General features: G+C 41.0%; 1 protein-coding gene across 16 annotated transcripts in view; it reads left to right on the top strand.

Moving 5' to 3' along the window:
* Positions 1-16,764, top strand: part of ANKS1B (ankyrin repeat and sterile alpha motif domain containing 1B) — a 321,126-nt gene that overhangs the window by 282,377 nt on the left and 21,985 nt on the right. For all 16 annotated transcript variants that reach the window (XM_053406679.1, XM_053406677.1, XM_053406676.1 and 13 more), the window contains 2 exons: positions 5,516-5,623; positions 9,972-10,151. In XM_053406679.1, coding sequence (XP_053262654.1) covers positions 5,516-5,623; positions 9,972-10,151 — 288 coding nt within the window. The remainder of the gene's footprint in view (positions 1-5,515; positions 5,624-9,971; positions 10,152-16,764) is intronic.

Below are 16,764 nucleotides of genomic sequence, written 5' to 3'. Positions count from 1 at the left end.
TCATTTGTTGATGGAGGTGATTCTAGTCTACTAGAGTCAAATGGAAAGATGGTCTTCAACCTTTTCAGATCCAGGACACAAATTCAACTCAAACATGCATTTGGGGACCCACTTCTTAATTTTGTACCATATATTTGTAGGGTGGTGGTAGTGCTGCTGTTGTGACCGACCATGGATTAGGCCATGACCCAAAAGTGGCTCCCAACTTACAATTTGAAGACTGATGAATACTATAGCATTGTATCTTCTGAAGCCTGAAATACTGTCTGAAAGGTTGCTTGGTACAACCAATAGGCTGATTTGCACATAGCTTGGAAGTCATGAAATACCTCTTGAGCCGATCAATGTGTTTATGTGTTATCTTGCCAGATAAGAGATACCAAAGGGTTGTGAAGATTGTGTAGTGGTGGCAAGATGTATCTGACTTCGTTCCTTAGAAGGGATGGGAAACCAGAGGAGGCATATATCCTGGCAGGTCAGGGTTGTGTCACACAAGCTGATTATAATATACTAAAATCCATATTTAAATGTTATATCTAAACACATCAAGCGAAATGTATTTATTAAAGGAATTTTGTCTCCAACTATTGAACTAGAAAGGGATATGATATCCCCTTGTGATTGGCCCTTTTGTGTGATATTCATAGAAACTAGCAAATGCTATTTAGGTAAAGAGATTAAGGGATTCATGATAGGACAACTGGAGGTCAAAATTATCCTTTTTGCAGATGACATTGGGCACAACTCGGCTAACCCAATAAGATTGTTGCAAAGGTTAACACGATTACCCATCCATGTGAACATACATTCATGCAAAATTATAGCAAAACTGAGTTTATAATTTATTATTTAGGTTTTGAACGTAACTTCCTTTTGGCTAAATGAAGGAATAAAGTATCCAAGTCATACTTAGAGTAGACCCACTGGAATTAATTGGCTTACTTAATCATTACTGAGGGTTGTGGCCTCTGCCTTAACTGAATGCCACTATCTAAAACGTTTTTAGACCAATCTTAGTCTTGAGCATAGACTACATTAGCCTAAGTCTTACCATGAATAAAATAAAAGTCTCCCTAGATTCATAGCTGAGAATCTTCTGCAGAGCACAGAAGGCTGTCCATGTGAGAAAGCTACCCAACATGTTTGTAAGAGCTAGGAATCACAGAGTAGTGGGTATATTATAGTAATGTTTTAGATGCATAGAAAGCCTTTAATAAATCATAACGTATTCTTTGAATTAAGAGTATTCAGATGTTTGGGTTAAGTAATTCTTTCAGACTTGGTGTCTCTTGTCTGTTAGATGGCACCTGGCTCTCTGTCTCTATCTCGACTTCTCTGTTCCATCTGAATCAAGAGAGGCAGCTGAGGTGTTAGGCCAGTGCATGGAGGCAGTGATGGGTTGTATGTGGGCCAATAAACTGAAGCTGAATCCTGAAAAAGAAGTGTTATGTGTCCCAGGTTCTCGCTTCCAGGAAGCGGGGAGGTGACCAATCCTGGATGGAGTTGAACTCCCCTGGAAGGAGCAGATTTGCTCCTGGATTTGACACTGTCACTGGAGGCTCAAGTGGTCTCGGTGGTTTGGAGTGCCTTTTTTCAGCTCCAGCTGGTTCACCAGCTACAACCCCTTTTGGACCAAGATTACCATTGTACTCCATGCTCTGGTAACTTCCAGACTGAATTATTACAATGCACTTGTATGTGGGACTACCTTTGAAGACGACTTGGAAAATGCAGTTGTTCCAAATTTCAGTGGCCATTTGACTAAGGTTTATTTAAATCTCATACAGCCCATTTTAAAACAGTTGCTCTGGTTGCCAGTTCATTCCTGAGCCCAACTTAAGGTGCTCACATTAGTGTTTAAAGCCTTAAATGCCTCAGGCCCAAAATATCTGAAAGACCACCTCCTTCCCTACAGGCTCTCTTCAGTGCTGAGATTGGCATGGGAGACTGTCTTGGTAGTTCCTTCACCTTCAGACGCTTGCTCGGGTGGTGGGGGGTGGCCCGGGAGAAGGAATTTTCTGTGGTGGCCCCTCTGCACAGAGGTGTGTCTGGCGCCTTCATTATACAGCTTCCAGAGAATGCTGAAGGCGTACCTCATTACCCTGACTTTTGACACATGATGTGCTTATTTTTTAGGAGCCACCTTATTTTTATTTTTATGATATTGTTTTAAACTGTTTTTAGTACTGTGTTCTAATGTTCTAACCCACACTGAGACCTTAGGGTGAAGGGTGGGTCAATTAATCATCATCCTCATCATTAACTTTGAAACTAGATTAACTTTGAAACTAGATTATCCAACAAAATACCGTATTTTTCGCTCTATAACACGCACCCGACCATAACACGCACGTAGTTTTTAGAAGAGGAAAATCCGTAGGCATGCCACCCGTAGGCATTTCCTCCATAACACGCACAGACATTTCCCCTTACTTTCTAGGAGGAAAAAAGTGAGTGTTATGGTGCAAAAAATATGGTAACTTTTAAAAGAGGTAATAAGTACGGATGCCCCTTATTACCAGCAGTGTTTATTCTAGCTATAGAATTATTAGGAATTATACTTACAAAGGACAACCAGATGAAAGGCATGTCTACAAATCTTAAGCAGAACAAATCAGCTATTTATGCAGATGCCATTGTCCTAATGGTTATTAAGCCAATTAATTACCTAAATAAATTCCTGTAAGTTTTTTTTTTAAAGTGTAGATCTTTGTCAGACTACACATTAAACAAAGAAAAATCTGAGTGATTAGGATTAAATATTGAACTCACGTTTCAATGTCTGTTGTATAATTGCAGTGATAAAGGAAACAAAATAAATGAATGAGGAATTGTGCTGACTACAAAGATTAAACAAAGTGGCACTGATTATGCAAACAGTTATGCAAATTGTTGTTTTCATCAAAACTGAGTAAATGGATTAAACTGAGTTCATTCCAGAAAAAAATGGTAGCTACTGTGGAAGCACCCCGAGTCAGTTATTAAAATACGAGCCCCTTATAATATACATACAAGAGAACTATTTCATGCCACTGGGACAATTAATGTTGGTATTTAGTTCTAAACTTTTGCAGTGGTTGCATGTTTGCTTTCCCCCCAAGTAAATGCTGTGTTGTTGAAATCCTTAAAGTGGTAGAACTGGAACATGCCAATTTAGGTTTTAAAGATACATTGAACCAGTCGTATGATTGCTTTACGATGTAGCATTGCTTGCTGTGTGTGTGTGTGTGTGTGTGTGTGTGTGTGTGTGTAAAAGTGTCATGGGTGCCAGCACGAAATGGCTGCTATAGGCAACAACAGCAGCAGCAACAACAAGGTGACAGTGCACTGACTATGGGCCACTGCAGCATGGCTCTTATCCATGCTATTTCTTTAATATCATAATCTTTGGACTGCATGGGATGAGTTCACTAAGTAGCTTCCCATATCAGCATTGCAGCTGTTTCTGAGGAGGACAACAGACTGGTGAGAGAAGGAACCACATCAGTTCTCCCATGTGATCCAGGACTTTTGGCATGACTCAAATGACACAGAAAGGAACTATTGCACAACAGCTCTTAGACTGGACTGTGATTCAGCCTTCCAGAATTAGCTCTAGCTCTTTTCTCTGTAGAAAGAGACAACTGCCACAATTTCCTTAGATAGCCAATGGGTTGCCCTCCAGATGTTATTGGACTACAGCTCCCATCAGCCCCAGTCAGCATGGCCAATCATCAGGAATGATGGGAGTTATAGTCCAATGCCACATTGGTTACACCTTGTCTAACTTGTCAGGTTGTATGCATGGGTTGGTGGATGTTTGTTTTATTTATTTTTAATGTGTGGCTCTTGTTATCCAGGGAATGCACAAAGTAGTGAAGCCAGGATTATGATGAAAGGACAGTCTGTTTTAAAGTGTATTTTTGTTTTCTATATAATTTAGAGGAAAAAATTCCAGACAGAAAAATAGTCTAACTTAATGCCAGTCTAACTAGAACAATGCGTGCTTTTCAGTATCAGCAATAATCAACAGACTTGTCAGACTATGTGTGCTCCATAACCCACCATACACACATCTGTCAACTTTAAGGAACTTTCAACAGAGTATCATTATTGCATTGTATCAATTTATAACACTATCTACTGAAGTTAAACACTGTAAAACAATTACTTAGTCTAATGCATAGTAGCCTACATATATATTTACAGATAGAATTTTTGCACACATGCCATTTTTGAAAATATTGTAACTGTCTTATACCAAGTTGTAATTGAAAAGCAGAGATAGAATTGTAGTATTTAGTAGTGCATGTCACATTCGTTAGTGAAATTGGACACAATTTATTGATGCACTATACTAAAATTTAACCTGTGCAATGGGTTTTTCTTTAGTAACAAAGAAGTGGTGTAATGCAGATCATTTATCACAGCACAGCTGCAAAAAAATTGTTTTAGGAATAAGCACCAAAAATTGACAGCACAGTGTAATTCATAGTTGCCTTGCTGGGGCGGGTGTGAATGTGTCAGATATTTTCTCTATAGAATGATCTGCCTTCATAATTAAAGTGGTTTAGTGTTCTGGATAATAATATGTATATCAGATGAGCATTGGCAATAAAAACATACCAAATACGCAACAAATGATGTCGATTAAAATTCCGCCAGATGTTTAGATACCATATGCCACCATCAGACTCTTCTACAATACACTTCCAGCAGTGACTTGCACTGTGTCAGCTCTGTCTCACAGTTTAGAGTAGTGGCAATATATATTTAGCCCATCCAAATTGTTCCTATTGAAGAAAGGGGCCTGGATAACTGGTTTTTTACCCCGCTGCCACTATTCATTCTAGAGCTAGATGAGATTTGTTGGTGCAGAAACAACACTGCAAGAGCATGTATCTGCACAAATAATTTTGCATCTATTGGATGCACATGCAATGCACACTGGCCCCTACTTTCCACAGCAAGTCCATGTTTAGTCTCTTTCCTCTAGCCTGAAGTTCTTAAAGGATGCTATGACTAGAGGGCCACAGCAGCAAATAGTGTGTATGTCAAAAGGAGTGTACTTTGCAAGGAACATTTCTTGCCTTCCTGCTTCAACCCTAACAAGACAAACCAGGAGTTTGGGTTATTTTTTATTCTCTATGTATTTTATTACATTCCATTTGAGGTGGTTTTTTTTGTTTTGTTTTTGTTTTTACTCTCTGTCTTCCCTGTTTGCTGCTCTCTCCTCCCTGCTCCTCTGCCCTTCTGACATGGCACATCTCTCTACTGCTGGCCTTTTGGCTTGTTCTGTAGCATTACCTCTCACTACTTTGGATTCTTTCTGGCATTCCTTCCAGCCTACTTTCCAACCAAACTCTCTATTATTAATAGTATCATTATATGCCTCTCCACACATTATTTTTCTGCACCTCAGCATCATGGACAATATTCTGATGAATAGTTACATAGCTGCATTTTCTTGGCAGGTTCTTCAGTCATTCATTATTTTAAAAATTTCTTTGTTTATCAGCTTCCTTTTACTTTTCAGGTTTTAAAAATCAGTTTGCTTGGCCATCGAAAACGCATTTTGGCCTCACTGGGAGACAGGCTTCACGAAGATCCACCTCAGAAACCACCAAGATCTATAACCCTCAGGGTAAGTTCCAGAAAATATGTCTTGTATTCCCTCAAACACATATTGTAAAAGGCCTATAAAATCTTCAAACACAAAGACTACCCATACAAACTGAGATTTATAGCTCTCTCCTTTGTTCGTATTTTTATAAGGCTCTCTAATTTGTTTGACCAGCATGGTTTACTTGAGGGATTTTTATTTTATTTTTGTGATTTTGCTTGAGAAAAACACACACTGTGTATTTAACAGAATCAACAGATATTCTTGTTCAACTACTTAATGTAATTAATGTTCATATCTTACTGAATTAGTGTGTCTGTCTGAATTTTCTGCACAAAATAGTCTATAAATCATTGGATTTTCTAGGCTTTTTAATTTCCACATTTTTTCTTGGCATATGATGTTAGGGGGGCAGTATCTCTGATGGGGGACACATCGTGCTCCTTCTCGAGTAGTTTGTCCACCTTTGCTCCCCACCCTGCAACTCAGCTCTCACCTGTGGCTCCTAGAAGCTGGCAGTGGCCACACTCCAGGAAACTTTGGCTGGCTAAACCAGGTGAGAGTAGTCTATGGGTCTTAAACCCTCAGTGAGTCAGGTGAGTTAGGCACTTGTCTATCCACTGCATGTAAAGACAGACTCCGGCAGTTTGAGTGGACAAGACCAATAGCGGGTCCAATGCTCAAGAAGGCAGTTTCAGCATGTGCTGTTGAGGGAAATGAGGGGCAAATGGAACTCAGCAACCTGGGAAGGTAGCCCATCTAGGAGAAGGAAAACTGATCCTAAACTTCTGATGCCTTGGGACTATACACATTCCTGAGAAAGGTTTTGGAAGTAAACCCTGAGGAATAATCCATACTCACTGAACAAACTCTACTGAATTGCCCCAGAGACAGCATTGAAGCAAGGTGGAACTACATCAAAGAGGCATCCTACTACTACTACTACTACTACTACTAATAATAATAATAATTTATTATTTATACCATGCCCATCTGGCCGGGTCCCCCCAACCACTCTGGGTGGCCTCCAACAAAATACCAAAACACAGTAATCCATCAAACATTAAAGTCTTCCCTAAACAGGGCTGCCTTCAGATGTCTTCTAAAAGTCTGGTAGTTGTTCTCTTTGACATCTGATGGGAGGGTGTTCCACAGGGCGGGTGCTACTACCGAGAAGGCCCTCTGCCTGGTCCCCTGTAACTTGGCTTCTCTCAGTGAAGGAACCACCAGAAGGCCCTCGGCGCTGGACCTCAGTGTCCAAGTAGAACGATGAGGGTGGAAACGCTCCTTCAGGTATACTGGACCAAGGCCATTTAGGGCTTTAAAGGTCAGCACCAACACTTTGAATTGTGCTCAGAAACATACTGGGAACCAATGTAGGTCTTTCAAGACTGGTGTTATGTGGTCTCGGCAGCCGCTCCCAGTCACCAGTCTAGCTGCCGCAATCTGGATTAGTTGTAGTTTCCGGGTCACCTTCAAAGGTAGCCCCACATAGAGTGCATTGCAGTAGTCCAAGCGAGCGATAACCAGAGCATGCACCACTCTGGTGAGACAGTCCATGGGCAGATAGGGTCTCAGCCTGTGTACCAGATGGAGCTGGTAAGCAGCTGCCCTGGACACAGAATTGACCTGTGCCTCCATGGACAGCTGCGAGTCCAAAATGACTCCCAGGCTGCACACCTGGTCCTTCAGAGGCACAGTTACCCCATTCAGGACCAGGGAGTCCTCCACACCTGCCCACCTCCTGTTCCCCAAAAACAGTACTTCTGTCTTGTCAGGATTCAAGCTCAATCTGTTAGCTGCCATCCACCCTCCAACCACCTCCAGACACTCACACAGGACCTTCACCTCCTTCACTGGTTCTGGTTTGAAAGAGAGGTAGAGCTGGGTATCATCCGCATACTGATGAACACCCAGCCCAAACCCCTTGATGATCTCTCCCAGCGGCTGCATATAGATGTTGAAAAGCATGGGGGAGAGGACAGAACCATGAGGTACCCCACAAGTGAGAGCCCAGGGGTCTGAACACTCATCCCCCATCATCACTTTCTGAACACAGCCCAGGAGGAAGGAGAGGAACCACTGTATGACAGTGCCCCCAGCTCCCAGCCCCTCTTGCACTGTAGATTGCTTACTATATTGCTAGGAACTGTCTATTTTTTAATGGAAATTTGGAGGAATGCAGATGTAATTTTCATTACTGTCCCTTTTGAGATAGACAAAGGGAGGAGTGCATTGTAAATTGTAAGCAACTATCTTTTTCTCTCACACAGACACCTTACTCAATTCCACTTATGAAAACATTCATATGGACACTCTCACTCTCATTGCTGGCATATCACACCTGGCTTCTGGGAGAGAAACTATAGCTGCTTGAAAGACTGTGTTACTGAAAGTGTCACTGAGCTCATGGTATTTTCCCTTTGGAGAATTGCTCAAATATAGGGCGTTTTTAGCTGCTGTTTCCTGGCACAGTGTACTTCAAGAATGCTAAAATATAAATAGGGATCATGAAGTGGTTGTAGGCTATGATCCAAGCAAAAGACAAGATATTTTAACAGAGGTGTCAGTTTTTAGGAATGAAGCTTATAGCTGTTATTTAAGTGGACTTCAGAAGATAAACTTGAGAACAGAAAAGGGAAATGGGTAAAAACAAGTGAGCTGTTCAGTAAAATGTGGCAATGTGGAGTGCTCCAGGGTTCAAGCCAGCCATGTTCTTTTTCAAGAGACTCCATGTTTTCCAGCTTTCCATGTTTTCTTGCCTTCTCAATAGTAGGTCAGCATTCTGTACCCACTGAACAGCCCAACTCATTGGGCTATTTTAGGGGAATTATTTTTCCTAAAGGGTTGGTTGGTTTTTTGTGGGTTTTTTTGTACTTCAGCAAGCATTTTCCTCCCTCCAAGCCTGCTGATACTATTCTCTTGTGTGTCAATCAGGGGTGGGAGACTGGACCTGGCTGATGGGTTGTATCTTTCATTCCTCCACCCCCAGTTCCATGGGCTAACTTTTAAAAGTTGGGTGAGGCTGCCCACTTGTCAATCGCCTGTTGTCATTATTATGTCAGGTGACAACTTGAAAGGGGCTTGCCTTTGAAGTCCATGTACAAGCATTTTGTATTGATACTGCTTCAAAGAGACTTCAAATTAAAGGCAGGCACACCTTTACCTGCCTGACACCTGACATCACATATTATTAATAATAATTTATTAATCACCCTTTACACAACAGTCGTGTGTGTGTGTGTGTGTGTGTGTACGTCCAGGGGTCCTTTACCTTACACACACACACTGTTTAAAAAAAAATCAGTTAAAAACTCAAAAACAGCAGGCACATTTAAAACAATAAAAATAGATACTTGTGGCAAAACCCATTTATCAGAGTCAACCAAGGTGAGACAACAGAAGGCCAGAGAGTATAAGACTGTCATAATCAAGGCGTCAGGGGACGCGGGTGGCGCTGTGGGTAAAACCTCAGTGCCTAGGACTTGCTGATTGTAAGGTCGGCGGTTCAAATCCCCGCAGCGGGGTGAGCTCCCGTCGTTCGGTCCCAGCTCCTGCCCACCTAGCAGTTCGAAAGCACCCTTAAGTGCAAGTAGATAAAGGTACCGCTTTATAGCGGGAAGGTAATAGCGTTTCCGTATGCGGCGCTGGTGCTGGCTCGCCAGCTGCAGCTTTGTCATGCTGGCCACGTGACCCGGAAGTGTCTTCGGACGGCACCGGCTCCCGGCCTCTTAAGCGAGATGAGCACGCAACCCTAGAGTCGGACACAACTGGCCCGTACGGGCAGGGGTACCTTTACCTTTACCTAATCAAGGCAAGATATGGGGATGAACAAGAGTTTTCTTGCCCCTCCTTATCTCTCCATGCTTATGTCCTGCCACACTCCTTCCTGTCACTTGTCCAGCTCTTCTACCCTCAGCTGTCCAAAGGTCTCCTGCCATCTGAAATAATTCCAGCCACTTCCCCTTCCTGCCCCTCATGCCTGGAACTGCCTCCCCAAATGGTTCTGTGTGACTACCTTCCTTAAAGCCTGTAAGTCCCTCCTCAAAATTCAGCATTTCCAGGATCATATCACTAAGTACTAACTATGCCTTAGCGTAACGAAACCAAATATTTATATTCTTCCATTGCCCCCACTGTCCCAACTTTGTTCTTTCCCTCTATTTTAGAGTGTGATCTATTGATGTAGGAACCTGTCATACCTTATACCCGTAAAGCACCATATACATAGATGGTATATACATTATATATATGTCCAGCACTTGAAACACTGTGTTACTAGCTCTTGTAGTTGCAGTTCATACACTTTTAGCTTCAGTGCAGGAAAGTCTGTTTATTTCATGCTGTTACTTTCTCTAATTATGTGCAGGAACCCAGCGGTAACCACACTCCTCCTCAGTTGTCTCCCTCACTCAGCCAAAGCACTTACACTACTGGTGGCTCCCTGGACGTTCCACACATTATCATGCAGGGGGATGCAAGGAGGAGAAGAAATGACAGCTATTTTGATGATATTCCTCGGTCAAAACTGGAGAGACAGATGGCACAGGTAATGTTGGGAAACCTTTCCTGTTAAAATTTAATATCATTAGGGTTGTATGTTCACTTCTTTAAAATTTGAGAAGGTGTACCTTTAAAAATAAGAGTATATCTTTTTGTGAATGTTAGTATGTTTTGGAAGCATCAACTAAATTGGTTTGCATTTATTTTGTAACTCTTTTATCCTGCTCTATAAACACACATTTTAAAATCTATGCTCTAGAGAGACTTTATATTCTGTAAACTAGTTTATTTGTATGCTAACAGGCCTGGGAGATGTGAATAGCATTGAGATGTGAAATCGAAATATTCTGTTTGTGTTTGAAGACGATAAGATTTTAATGACTGGGTTTTTTTGTCTCCTAAGAGTGAATGATACCAGCAAGATGCGTTATTGCTAGGATTTGGTTGTAGAAACAATGTTGAACACATTACTTTTTTAAATGAAAGGCAGCTAAAGTCAAATTCCTTAGCAGCAACATTTCTTATAGATCTTCCAGGGTATATTCTCACAATTATTTCCCTGCATTTAGTGTTAAGTAGAATCATACTGCTATATTCAAAATAGTTTTGTCTGACTGTAGAATGAGTTCGTTTTGCTCTGTGTAACTGTGAAGTGAGTTGTGGAATCATGAATTGATGCCACGGTACATTCCGCACATACATAGGGCAGCCTAGGAGTGTTCTGTTTGAGCATCCTTTGATACCAAGTATATGGCAATATCTCTGTCCCCTTGCTGAGGCAGAGACCTTCACGCATGGGAAGTATGAGCGTAGAGCTGGGAACAACCTGGGATGCTCTAGGTACACTTCTTATGTATTTTTTGAAAAAATCTGGAACCTACCAAAAAGCAGCAGATCCAGTCTGGAAATATTTCCCTGCAACTGAAAGCTATTGGGTGTATTCATTTATTGCAGATTCTAACCCATCCTTAGGATTCTTTAAATTAAGGTTTCTTGATGGAAACCTGACTGGGAATCTTGTTCAGTAAATGGTTTAAGTAAGGCATTCAGAGTTTAATAGTTCAACACAAATTTAGCAAGCTTCAAAGTCAGGCCTATGTAACTGATGCCTCAGCATCCATCATAAACCAAGGGCAAAAGCCACCTCGTAGTTGAGTGGCTGCTAATGTACTTATGATACCTAGTTTTAGTAGTTAGTATTGCCCTTCAGTAATTTTATTCCATGCTTATTAAGGAATTTCTGAAAGTTGCTTGTTTATCATCTCTGAAAATCACTCTCATCAATAATGACCTATTTCTTATTTTTGGCCCCACAAGGGATAATTCTATATAAGCTGCAAATGAAGCCACTTTGTGTCCCCATCTAATTATGGATATTCTTTCTTATTCAGATTTTGACAGAAATACATTTCATAGCTTTTTGACAGAAATTGGATGGTGTGTGCTCACATTTGGTTTTGATTTTTGCTGACATTATAGCAATTCAAGGGGTTTGCTGAAACTGTTATTTTTACAATTAGATTTCAATCATTCTTAAAAGGGCTTTTGAGTACAGTGGTACCTCGGGTTACAAACACCTCGGGTTACAAACACTTCAGGTTACAAACTCCACTAACCTGGAAGTAGTACCTTGGGTTAAGAACTTTGCCCCAGGTTGAGAACAGAAATCGTGCAGCGGCGGCATGGCGGCAGCAGGAGGCCCCATTAGCTAAAGTGGTACCATAAGTTAAGAACAGTTTCAGGTTAAGAACGGACCCCTGGAACAAATTGAGTTCGTAACCCGAGGTACCACTGTATTGTATATTTAGGTATTTTGTGTTGGGGCTGTTGAAATATTTCCTGTCTTTACTTAATGAACACCATAATAATGCTGTGGACATTACACTAAACCAGAAGTGACTAACCTATGGCCTTTAGTGTATATCTCCCATCACCGTGACCATGGAGCATGCTGGTTGGGGCTGATGGAAACTGGAGTCCAATAGAATCTGAAGGCCACAATTATGTTCCACCACCACAACCACATTCAGCACCCTTTAAAAATGGAATGCCACTTACCCTCAATACATTCTACCACAAATGAATAATCCACTGTCTACCTTAAATATAGCATATGCTTGACCAAAAAGATATGCCATATTTCATTCTAAAGGTCAGCGTAGTTGAACTTCTGTCAGTGAAAGTGCTGTGGGTGATATGTGCTGTTCTTTGATGGTGCACAGGACTTAAGGCCAGATCATAAACCATGTTGTAATGCATCACTGTACGCATCAGAGACCAAACTCTGAATTGCACCCAAAACAGATGGAAGGCCAGTTGAGTTCATGAAGCATGTTAGTGACATGAAAGTTTCACTCCACTGAGCAGGCATTCTGCCCTGATAGAGGCACCCAAGTGCCTGGCATAGCCATAAGTACGGATTGATTATTTCAGCAGTTCAACCTGGATGAGGGGGGGATGTTTAATGCCCATATTGCAATCTTTTAAAAATCTAACAGCAACATAAAAAGGAAACGTGTGGTTCCCTCTTGAGAAATCCAAGGGCAGCTGATAAGTTCTATTTGCTCAGTTGAACATTTAAATACAAATGTTAATATGTAGTTTTAAACAGCTGAATTATGGTAGGTTTTCTGCTAACCTATTATTGGAAGGAATTGGGGAGTCCTCCTTGGTATGCAAGATAGCTTTGATAAAGAAGAGCAGAGTAACAAAACACCACTTACTATAAAATAACTTCTCTAGTGCTCGCTTCGGCAGCACATATACTATAAAATAACTTCTCTGCAGGTCGCAAAAATTGATTGTCGGAATAGGCAATGCCAGATTTATTGTCACTGAGTAGCTTGATGTATGCACATCGTGTCACTGAGTATCATCCTTCACAGTTGCCGCTTCTAGTCCCTTCTACCCTCTTCAAGCCCTTCTCTCATTTCTGCATATTTGAAAATATAATACTCCCCAAAGGTATATAATATTTCTTTTCTAGAAGTTGTCTCAATTTCATTCTTGAATTATCTCTCTCATACATGATATGATAAACATGCAAGGATGAAACTGAGGTTATAATTCCATAATATACTCAGCCTATTTCCTTCAAAGCAGTTCCACTGATTTTGTCCATAAAATGCATGTCACAGCCCATTAACATTTCTTTAGAAGTCTGGTGGGCTTCCATTTACATTTGTATTTAATATGTGATCTCTTTATAATTATGCAAATTCACTTCCTCTGTTCTGACCCTTCCTGTAGGCATGCCTATTGACCCAGGCTGTGTACACACTCCTGTTTAATCTGCATCCAGTGTATTCCCATTGCTGGCGTGGGAAGTAGTGTACACATCTTAGCCACAATCCATATCTATCCTTACGTTTCTTAGGAGATACTGTATTTTGATATGTCCCCCCCCCAAAAAAAAGTAGCTTTGATCCCTGTTGAAAAAAAGAATGACCTAGCTGTGATTTAAGTCAGTAATGTGTACACAGCCCCAAACTCTGGTAACATTTTCATGCCCACTGACTTCTAAGTGGGAAAATCTGGACAAATTTGATGTGTCTAACTCTGCTTGGAGTATTTTTTGAGCTGATTTCCTACTCTATACAATCTGGAGACTTATTTTCAACCTCTGATTGTGAAATTGTTTGTACTCTTTTTTCATACCTGCTTTTCCAAGGGAGGGTACTTGACCAAAGACGTTTGACATATCAGCCACCTGTTCTAGATTCATTCCGAAGATGAAAGGCTGTTAAGGTTGAGAAGGTTATAGTGACATTATTAGCAAAAAAGGAAGTGGTTAGTCAGCAGAAGTTTTCATTTCACTGTGCATGTTTGGCACATTAGAACTGAAATCGCTAGGATAAATCCTGCTTTGAGAAATGAGCACCAAGACTGACTTTTTTAAAAGATTAGACAGGGCTGAAAAACCCCCACAGTAACTGACAGCAAGAACCTGAAGCAATTGCCCCTGAAAAAAGCACAACTTTTGTTCAGCTAGATGGAAATTAATTTGAAAGCAGTTTGCAATAGTTTTAGGGCTGTCTGCATGTACCAGCTCATCTCAACCTTAGGGCAAACTTGTTCAAATAGAGAATTCCATCTTGGTGAATGAAGTGTGAGGAAGAAACTAGATTCAGGCAAATGTAGCCATCTTTCTGTTCTTTTTTCATCACATACAATGATGTGTTGTGAGTCTTGAAATGACTGGAGCAGCCACAGGCCTTTCATATCATGGATGTGAACATTTGGGCCCAAGAAAGACGTAGTCTAGTATCGTTAAAAGACACTTTTTATAACCAGAGTGCATCTTCCAGGAGTGAGTTTTACTCAGAGTGGACCCACTGAAATGAATGGGCCTAACATGGTTATGTTCATTAATTTCATTGGGTCTAAATTTGGTTAAATACTACACTATGTCTTTGCCTCTTGAAGGTGTCAGGGTGTAGGCATGGGTGTTATACACTATACTACAATGCACAAGAATAATGATGTGATTTTTCCCTCCATTGCTTTAGCAGTCTAGAAAGGAAGGCTTCTTTGTAATTTACAGGATCCTTTATTTTAATGGCTATCTAAGTTGTCAGTTTGAACCTCAGAAGATCACATCCTTCCATAAAAACAAACTGAAGCAGCAGCTGATAGTGGAGAAAATTTTCTTAAAGTTTATTTGTTTGGGCTTTCCTCTCTATCGCATGGGGATGGAACATAACTGACACAATCTGACAATAACCTCATTATTGTTTGGCATGGAATGCTACTCTTTTTAAATACTTGCTGATACTTGCTGGGATAGTTCCATAACATCTATATACCATTTCCTCACATAAATGGATTCTTCAGACTTCTGTAAAACACTGAGATTCACCAGGATAGGTTTGATGATCTGTCATACTATAGTGTTCAAAGACCTCTAGAAGCCTCAGCACCCAGCTCCAGTTCATCAGATTCTCACAGCTCTGTTGCACTCAGGTTGCAAGTGAAATGGAGCTGGAAAGCAAAATAGATTCCCAGATGGCAAGAGTTATTATTAGTATTAGTATTATTATTACAGTGGTACCTCGTGTTGCGTACTTAATCCGTTCTCGAGGTCCGTTCATAACAGGAAACTGCTCGTTACATGAGGTGCACTTTTGTTAATGGCGCCTCGGCTGCTGCTGCGTCACTGGAGCGCGACTTCCACTTGCATCCCTGGGCAAAGGTCTACTTCCAGGTTAGCGTAACACGTAACCCGCAACATTCGTAAGGGAGACGGTACGTAACATGAGGTACCACTGTATTAGTAATATTTGGTCTACTTTTCTCTGTGATAGATTTTCAGCATAATGAACCATTTACTTCAATTATTTATATGTGTTTTCAGGATGAATAACACCCAATTATCACTTCATCTTTTAAGAACCGCAGCAGGTTAACTCTAGGTGTCTGCTGCTTCCCAGATGAAGAAGTGCTACTTTTCCTTATGCCTTCATGGGAGCTTGCAAAGAGAAACTGACCATCTCCCCTGTGGGGAAATGCAGGAGTTGTCACTATATATAAAGTTTGTGCCTCACGCTGCAGAGGAGTTGTGAGGGCCATAACAGAATGTTAATGAATTTGTCAATATATTAAACATACCAATTTTCCCTTGAGTATCAAAATAACAGCTGTAGAGTGCCTAACCTGGATAAGGACCTGGGAACATGGGGAGGGAGTTAATTCTTTCTCCCACACCACAATCTCAATGAAAAAAGCACATACAGCTATTTGTCTGTGAGGCAAAAGCTCCATTGGCTCCAAATGAAGTTTTCCTCCCAGGCAAATTGCTGCAGGGGAGGAGGCACATTTTCACTGGGATAACAGCAAAAGGGCTAAACAGCACTCCCTGCCTGGCACAGCTCCAATCCTGCTTTCCTGCCATATTTTGACAGGAAAAACAAGCAAAATACAAATGTATTCATGTATTTAACATCACATATGTTCTGGCCCTTTCTCATCTCACCCTGGAAACACAAAAGAGAATGCACAGGTCATCTTATGGAACTGCTATGTAAGGCTGCCTCAACACATGTTCATTTAAACTTCCCCAAGTTGCGGAAAGGACAGGCGACCTTTATATTAAAACCATTTTCATTCATACAGTTTGCATTTTCTGCCATGCCATTTCTCTGTTTCCTGTCCACTGAAACATTAACAGACATGGAGCTAGTTAATGAGTAAAATAAGCCTTAGGCATTAATGTAGTCAGAATAAATTATCTTCAGAACTCTGCTAGGTCTTTAGGAATGCTTCAAATATATTCATTTGTTTTTTTAAAGAGATAACTACTGACTTCTGTAGGTAACGTTTTGAAAGGCAGATGAATCCTTTGGCAGGAGGATACTCTGAGGCATGCAAAGTCCATTTTCTTTGTGCCAGCACAGCTGCCTGGGCTCCATTCTCTGTGCATGTGTTGCATAAGCACATCTGGACTGATAGAAGAAGAGAGCATGGCCCATTAGGTAGAGAATAGTAGTGGCAAGAAAGCACAGTTCCATTCCTTTATGTGTGTTCCTTAGTACCTTGGCTCAGATGATTTCCATTTTGTTTTGCCCATAAATGACAGCTAAGCAGAGGCCTAGGCACAGTAAGCTGCTGTGTATAAGGGCTGTTCTCCATTACCATGGATGAACAAGACAATGATTCCCATC

This window comes from Podarcis raffonei, chromosome 10, assembly GCF_027172205.1.
Source record: "Podarcis raffonei isolate rPodRaf1 chromosome 10, rPodRaf1.pri, whole genome shotgun sequence".
Lineage (NCBI taxonomy): Eukaryota > Metazoa > Chordata > Lepidosauria > Squamata > Lacertidae > Podarcis > Podarcis raffonei.
The sequence above is the reverse complement of the archived record's forward strand: the minus strand, read 5'-3'. Positions and strand labels throughout refer to the sequence as shown.